The 8,648-nt window shown below is 39.7% G+C and overlaps 1 protein-coding gene across 1 annotated transcript in view; it reads right to left on the bottom strand.

Annotated features, from left to right (window-relative positions):
• Nucleotides 1-19: 19 nt before the first annotated feature.
• Nucleotides 20-8,648, bottom strand: part of pdgfrb (platelet-derived growth factor receptor, beta polypeptide) — a 52,694-nt gene continuing 44,065 nt past the window's right edge. Inside the window, exons 22-23 of the mRNA XM_061786967.1 lie at nt 6,513-6,787; nt 20-4,684 (exon numbers count right to left, since the gene is read on the bottom strand). Of these exons, the coding sequence (XP_061642951.1) occupies nt 4,537-4,684; nt 6,513-6,787 (423 nt within the window). The 3' untranslated portion in view covers nt 20-4,536. The remainder of the gene's footprint in view (nt 4,685-6,512; nt 6,788-8,648) is intronic.

Below are 8,648 nucleotides of genomic sequence, written 5' to 3'. Positions count from 1 at the left end.
CAGATGCATGCACTCAGAGTCTGTGTGCTGATACACATTTATTTTCACAATACATAAAGTATACACATAGGAAACCTTACGTTGAGCTTTGGTACCATAGCTTGTGGTTGGACAAAGTGTTGCATACGTGCATGACGTTTGTAGGTGCACGCTTTATATCAGTGCACAGTAGCCCCTCATTATAAGCAATTTGCTGCAACAATATGTACAGTGAATAGACTGTACAAAAAAAGGCACTCATTTGTTTCATTTTGTGTGAAGGCAGTGATATGCTATTTTTATTATTCTCCTCAGTGTAACAACCACACATCCTCACTGGCAGGCGACACCTAAATCTGTTTCGGCCGTTTAGATTAGTTTTTTTTTTCCATTTAAATCAACTTTTTTCTTGCTATTTATGTACACAACTTGAACCCAAGTATTGGGACATACACCGACAAGAAGATAACATGGAGGAAAATATAGGAGCAGCCACCCTTTGTAGCTTCCACTTTTGAAAATAAGACAATCTACAAGATTGTGTCTGGGAGATGTTTTTGTGAAGTTGGACTACTTGGCTCTCAAGTTCACGCATACATTTATAGACCTTGCTTTATGCATTAAGTTGTCCAAAAATATCTTGCTTTACTGAAAAATGAAGATTCTGAGATATAACAAAGATGTACAGTCCTGTCAAAAAGTATTTGCCACCTTCTCAAATGTGTTTATATTTTTTGCAGCTTCTTCACTTTTAAGATCATCCATCCATCCATCCATCCATTTTCTGAGCCGCTTCTCCTCACTAGGGTCGTGGGCATGCTGGAGCCTATCCCAGCTGTCATCGGGCAGGAGGCGGGGTACTCCCTGAACTGCCAGTTCAGTATGTGCCAATCGCAGGGCACATACAAACAAACAACGATCCGCACTCACATTCACACCTACGGGCAATTTAGAGTCTCCAATTAATGCATGTTTTTGGGATGTGGGAGGAAACCGGAGTGCCCGGAGAAACCCCACGCAGGAACGGTATTGTATTGTAATATCGGTTTGGAAAGGGTTACAAAAGCCTTTGCGAAAGCTTTACAATTCCAGCTAACCCTAAGGACAGCCATTATCCTCACATGGAGAAAACATGGAACAGTGGTGAACCTTCACAAGCGTGGCTGGCCAACAAAAATGATCCCAAGAGCACAGCAACAAATCATCCAGAAGGTCACATAGGAAGCCAGGACAACATCTAAAGAACTGCAGAACTCCCTTTCCTCGGTTAAGGTTAGTGTTAATGACTCAACAATAAGGAAGAGACTGGGCAATAATGGCATCCATGGCAGAGTTCCTAGGCGACCACTGCTGACCAAAAAGAACATAAATGCTCCTCTTACTTTTTCCAAAAAGAGTTTTGGGAGAATATTATATAGACTGACAAGATGAAAGTTGAGCTTTTTGGAAGGTGGGTATCTCGTTATATCTGGCATGAATGTAACACAGCATTTAAAAAAAATAACATCACACCAACAGTCAAACATGGTAGTGGTAGTGTGATGTCATGGGCTGCTTAGCTCCTTCAGGACCTGGACAACTTGCTATGATTGATGGAACTATGAATTCTGCTCTTTAACAGAAATCCTGAAGGAGAATGTTCAGCCATCAGTTTGATAACGATCTAAAACACACCAGCAAGTCAATTTCTGTATAGTTAAAATAAATAAATACAAATAAAAGTGGCCAAGTCAAAGTCCAGAGTTGAATCCGATTGAAATGCAGTGGCATGATGTTAAAAGGGCCGTTCATTCTCGAAAACCCTCCACTGTTGCTGAATTAAAACAATTCCGAAATATCTCCACAGAGATATGAAAGACTCATTGCCAGTTTTGGAAAATGCTTGATTTTCCGTTGTTCCTGCTGAGGAGGACCAGTTATTAGGTTTAGGGGGCCATTACTTTTTCACGCAGGGCCAGGTAACTTTGAATATTTTTTTTTTCCTTAAAAAATGAAATCACCATTTTTAAAACTGCATTATATTTTACTTGGGTTATGTTTGTCTGATATTTACATTTTTTTAATGATCTTAAACAAAGTGGGGAAACTATGTAAAAAAATGTATATATGAATTTGAGAGGGCAGCAAATACTTTGTCACATCACTATATTTTTTTCAATTTAGTGTTCTCATAAATGCATTGCAATAAACTGATGTACACATGCACACAAATACAGTATCTTCATTTTTCGGATTTAAAACATTATCACATGCCAGCGAGAATACAGGTTTACAGGTCAAACATCATTTAACAGAGCGAACATTTTACATTTACCTTAACCATGAATATATATGTGTATATATTCTACATAAAGTGCAAATCTGGCACAAAACTATAAATGAAGACATATTCAGAAAGAAAACATTCATTCCAAAAGACAAAAAAATCTCATATTGTTCTCTTTAGCTTATTCAACTAAAGCCATCTATTATTATGGGTTATCAAAACAGTGCATAGATTCCGCATTTCAACATGTGCATTTTCAATATTTTCTAACACGTTATGTTTGTTTCTTTATATAAGACCTGGCTATCAAACATCTGTATGAGTTATGGATTTCCATGTATCTAAAAAAAAAGTGACATACTTTATGGTTAATATTTCCCAAATATCACATTAATTACAGGCAATACTAAAGAATATTATAAGGAATGTACCGTATCTATGTCATCCCAGCATTCTAAGAGTGACAAAACCATGCCGATTATTGATTGTACAGACTTACATTGTGATACATTTTAATTGTGCTGTGTGTGTATGTATATATATATATATATATATACACGCACACACACACACACATATATACAAGCCCAATTCCAATGAAGTTAAACATAAATAAAAAACGAATACAATGATTTGCAAATCATCTTCAACCTATATTTAATTGTATTCGCTACAAAGACAAGATATTTAATGTTCAAACTGATAAACTTGATTGTTTTTAGCAAATAATCATTAACTTAGAATTTTATGGCTGCAACACGTTCCAAAAAAGCTGGGACTGGTAGCAAAAAAGACTGAGAAAGTTGAGGAATGCTCATCAAACACCTGTTTGGAACATCCCACAGGTGAACAGGGTAATTGGGAACAGGTGGGTGCCATGATTGGATATAAAAGGAGCTTCCCTGAATTGCTCAGTTATTCACAAGCAAAGATGGGACGAGTTTCAAGTACGTGAGAAAATAGTCGAACAGTTTAAGGACAATGTTCCTCAATGTACCATTGCAAGGAATTTAGGGATTTCATCATCTACGGTCCGTAATATCATCAAAAGGTTCAGAGAATCTGGAGAAATCACTGCATGTAAGCACCAAGGCCGAAAACCAACATTGAATGCCCGTGACCTTCGATCCCTCAGGCGGCACTGCATCAAAAACCGACATCAATGTGTAAAGGATATCACCACATGGGCTCAGGAACACTTCAGAAAACCAATGTCAGTGAATACAGTTCGGCGCGACATCCGTAAGTGCAACTTGAAACTCTACTATGCAAAGCAAAAGCCATTTATCAAGTGGAATAGTGATCTGTGGTCCGACGAGTCCACATTTCAAATTGTTTTTGGAACAATTGTTTGTGGACGTCGTGTCATCCGGGCCAATGAGGAAAAGAACCATCCGGACTGTTATGGACGCAAAGTTCATAAGCCAGCATCTGTGATGGTATGGGGCTGTGTTAACATATGCAGCCATCCAAGCAACATCTTTTTCATGGACGCCGCTGCTTATTTCAGCAAGACAATGCCAAAGCACATTCTGCACGTGTTACAACAGCGTGGCTTCGTAGTAAAAGAGTGCAGGTACTAGACTGGCCTGCCTGCAGTCCAGACATGTCTCCCATTGAAAATGTGTGGCGCATTATGAAGCGTAAAATATGACAATGGAGACCCCGGACCGTTGAACAGCTGAAGCTATACATCAAGGAAGAATGGGAAAGAATTCCACCTACAAAGCTTCAACAATTAGTGTCCTCAGTTCCCAAACGTTTATTAAATGTTAAAAGAAAAGGTGATTTAACACAGTGGTAAACATGACCATGTCCCAGCTTTTTTGGAATGTGTTGCAGCCATAAAATTCTAAATTAATGATTATTTGCTAAAAACAATAAAGTTTATCACTTTGAACATTAAATAGCTTGTCTTTGTAGTGTATTCAATTAAATATATGTTGAACATGATTTGCAAATCATTGTAATCTGTTTTTATTTATGTTGAACACAACGTCCCAACTTCATTGGAATTGGGGTTTTATATATATATATATATATATATATATATACACACACACACACACACACAACGTTGTGTATATATATGTATATATGTGTGTTTGTGTATGTATATATATATATATATATAGATAGATAGATGATGAACAAAGCGTCTCGAGTGTTTGATGGAAATACAAGGCTCCTTTTAGTTCCCTGTTTATGCCCTGTGTAATGATAGTGGGGGTGGGGGAATCCTCCAGCAAATGTTTTTTTCCCAGATTTTTTTCCAGCAGTCCTAAATGTGACTAAAGAAAGCTGTCTTCTACCTCGGGCGTCCCCGGGAAGCCCAGCAGAGCATCTCTCTCGCTGGTCCCTTCCACCCGTTCCTCTTCTGGAAGGGTATCGGCTGTGTCCTGGGAAACAGAGTCTGTCTCCTCTTCCAGAACCACGGAGCTGAGACAGAGACATAATGACACGTTTAACAACGTGCCCCTGATCTGGCTGTCACATCACACCACTTTTGTTGCTATTTGTCCTTAAAACAATGAATATCATGCCTCATGGATCTCTCTTTACAGATAGGAAACTGCATTAAAATGTCTGAATCAAAGCGAGGAACATTTTGACGTGAATAAACAATAGCTTACATTCAACAACAGTCACATTATGGCTGTGTCTTGAAGCCTTAATGTGACCAACCTTGAGCCAAGGCGCACATTTAAAATTAGAAAATAATCTCAATGCAAACAAAAATGTCACAGAAAGTGGATACACAGGTCAGTTGACATCGAGTGGGAGAGTATTTAATTCTTCTCCCTGTCTTTTCACCCAAGCCACTACAAGAGTAGATGACTGAATGCTGATTAAGCCTATGAGTTTCAGACACATCTTGCTATATGTTTTTTTTAAATATTAAGTGACCAAACTTATACATTCCTGTGCTGGATGGAGCTCTAAAAATGACGTTGAGGAAATTATGTATTTTACCTACGAATGGGCAGGCCCATATATGGAGGGCGCACAGGTCAACTGAGCCATAGAGAAATGAGAAAGGAGGAGGGGGAGGCCAGACAAACATTGAGCCCACGTCATATCGAAGTGTCGAAGGTTTTGTTGTAATGCTGAATTACAGCATTAGGGGGTGCCGAAATTCACGCATTATAGCTTTTACAAAATTAAATTTGAAATCAGACGTTATGGTGAACTGCGGCATGCAAATATTGAAATTTACAACAACTATTCAATTTATGATAAGAAGGGATTTGGTGGAGAAAAATGATTGCAATATCCATTAAAAGTTAAGAAAAATTCAAAGTGTGAAACAGATTAGTTAATTTTCCAAACTGCTTCTCCTCATTAGGGTCGCGGACATGCTGGAGCCTATCCCAGCAATCTTCGGGCGAGAGGCGGGGTACACCCTGGACTGGTCGCCAGCCAATCGCAGGGCACATATAAACAAACAACCATTTCCACTCACATTCACACCTACGGGCAATTTAGAGTCTTCAATCAACCTACCATACATGTTTTGGGGATGTGGGAGGAAACTGGAGTGCCCGGAGAAAACCCACGTAGAACATGCAAACTCCACATAGGCGGGGCCGGGATTTGAACCCCGGTCCTCAGAACTGTGAGGCAGATGTGCTAACCAGTCTCAAGCGTGCTGCCTGTGGAAAAGATGGCAAATAAATAGAACAAACTCAATGAGCAAGAAACTACAGTGCTTGAGTGGGGCACATAAAGGGATGAGACCGGTTGGATCTGGCCCCCAGGCAGTGAATTTGTAGAAGCATTTCAGGTTTTGATCCAATCACATGTAAATTTCAAATAATTTTTTTTTATAAAATGGATCTCAACCAACAGGTGGGGCCAGAGACCTAAAACTCAAAGCAGCGATCTCAAATTTTGTGGTTCAAATTTTCAGACCACTTTCAGAAGTTGAAAATTTGATTTGGAAGAAAGCTCCATGATTTATGGATTATGTCATGACATTACACCTCCCACCCCATCTGATTTTGACTAGACTTTTTTTCTTCAGGGTTAATCTAATAAAAACATTAACAACCCCCTGAAAAGCTCAACAATTCATTTGCCCACCAGTGTCAGTTGCACTTGGCTTCATGTTCATTTACTGTCCGTGAAAAGTGACTTTCTCAACATGCCCAATTCAGCTATTGTCTTAGCCTCACATCTGGATGTGTGGGTGTGTGACGGAGAGGAACAGAGCTACAGAATTTGGTGCACATGTGCAGGCAGCATCTTAACTTCAAAGTTCGAGTACCTTGCGGGACTTTCTGACTCCATTTCAGTGAACGCGTCCTCAGGCTTGGGGTCCGGGATGGGTATGATGTAGTCGTTGTAGGAAGGGACTACCTCCTGCGAATAAGCCAGGCTTGAGCCCTGACCGCGAGGTTGTGGAGAGAAGGAGAGGGCGACGATGGAAGGGGAGCTGAATGTTGAGTTGGCGTCGGAGAAGGGGGAGGCGAGGCGTGGCTTAGTGCGGGCCACAGCCGGGTGGTCACTCTTCAGGAAGTTGTCAATGACTTGGCTGTATCTCTGATGAACAGACATGACTGATAAGCTCCCGAAGGCGATGATACACTCACTGACCTTTAGCATAGATAGACTTTTACCACAAATACTGTTTGAGCATTATTCAATAACCTTGATTTCCAGCTTAAGGTCCATGGCCTAGTATTCTCTTTGTCCTCATAGTAAGACAATTCATGGCACTAGAATGACTAAGGCACACTAGTACAACCCCAATTCCAAAGAAGTTGGGACGTTGTGTTAAACAAATAAAAATAGAATACAATGATTTGAAAATCATGTTCAACCTATATCTAATTGAATACACTACAAAGATATTTAGTGTTCAAACTGATAAACTTTATTGTTTTTAACAAAGTTTAGCGCCAAACTGTTTTTATTGACATTGGTTTTCTGAAGTGTTTCTGAGCCCATGTGGTGATATCCTTTACACATTGATGTCAGTTTTTGATGCAGTGCCGCCTGAGGGATCGAAGGTCACGGGCATTCAATGTCGGTTTTCGGCCTTGCCTCTTACATGCACTGATTTCTCCAGATTCTCTGAACCTTTTGATGATATTGTGGACCGTAGATGATGAAATCCCTAAATTCCTTGCAATTGTACGTTGAGGAACATTGTCCTTAAAGTGTTCGACTATCTTCTCACCCACTTGTTCACAAAGAGGTGAACCTCGCCCCATCTATGCTTGTGAATGACTGAGCAATTCAGGGAATCTCCTTTTATACCCAATCATGGCACCCACCTGTTCCCAATTAGCCTGTTCACCAGTGGGATGTTCCAAACAGGAGACCCCGGACTGTTGAACAGCTGAAGCTGTACATCAAGCAAGAACGGGAAAGAATTCCACCTACAAAGCTTCAACAATTAGTGTCCTCAGTTCCCAAACGTGTATTGAATGTTGTTAAAAGAAAAGGTAATGTAACACACTGGTAAACACGACCCTGTCCCAGCTTTTTTGGAACGTGTTGCAGCCATAAAATTCTAAGTAAATGATTATTTGCTAAAAACAATAAAGTTTATCAGCTTTAACATTAAATATCTTGTCTTTGTAGTGTATTCAATTAAATATAGGTCAAACATGATTTGCAAATCATTGTATTCTGTTTTTATTTGTTTAACACAACGTCCCAACTTCATTGGAATTGGGGTTGTAAATGCTTAAACAGTTTTCCACACTTGATCCTTATTTATTATGAAGGCCAGCGCCTCATCGCTTTGTGATACAATGAAATTGGAACCATCTGGGAATATTGCCAAACAATGTGAAAGGATGCTGTGACAAAGTCAAACCGTCCAAATCCTTTCCAAGTTGATTTTTGAAGCGTTTAAATTTCTATTAAGATCTGGATCAAATATGTTAATACTTTACTGGAAACATTGACTAAGAAATGTCATGACATTTTCGGAATTCTAAGAAATACCAAAGCAAAGTTAAAATCTTAGATCCACACAGACAGTGTGTTATTTACAGCTCCTCACAAAAGTGAGACATTTGTGTAAATATTTTATTATATCTTTTCATGGCACCATTTATACATTTTCATGAGGGGACTACTCACTTTTGTTGCTTATATTTTAAAAATTATTGGCTGTGTGCGGAGTTATTTTGAGAGAGCTTAACATTTACACTGCAAACGGGCGGAGCCAGAGTGGAGGCCGGGGTAGCACTGGACCCCCCCTGAAATCTGATCGGACCCCACCAGGTGCCCCCCCAGATGATTGACATATCACGGCACCGCACGTCTTGTCGAAAGGAGCCGTTAGCATTTTGAAATCAGTGACGCCTTTTGACTGCTAAGTTCCTCCTGTACAGTAGTTGGCGCTATGTACCACAAAGAGTTGCAATCCACATTTATTAGGAGAAGA

The sequence above is a fragment of the Phyllopteryx taeniolatus genome, chromosome 10, assembly GCF_024500385.1.
Source record: "Phyllopteryx taeniolatus isolate TA_2022b chromosome 10, UOR_Ptae_1.2, whole genome shotgun sequence".
Classification (NCBI taxonomy): domain Eukaryota; kingdom Metazoa; phylum Chordata; class Actinopteri; order Syngnathiformes; family Syngnathidae; genus Phyllopteryx; species Phyllopteryx taeniolatus.
Note: the sequence above shows the minus strand (reverse complement) of the source record. Positions and strands in the feature narration are given on the sequence as shown.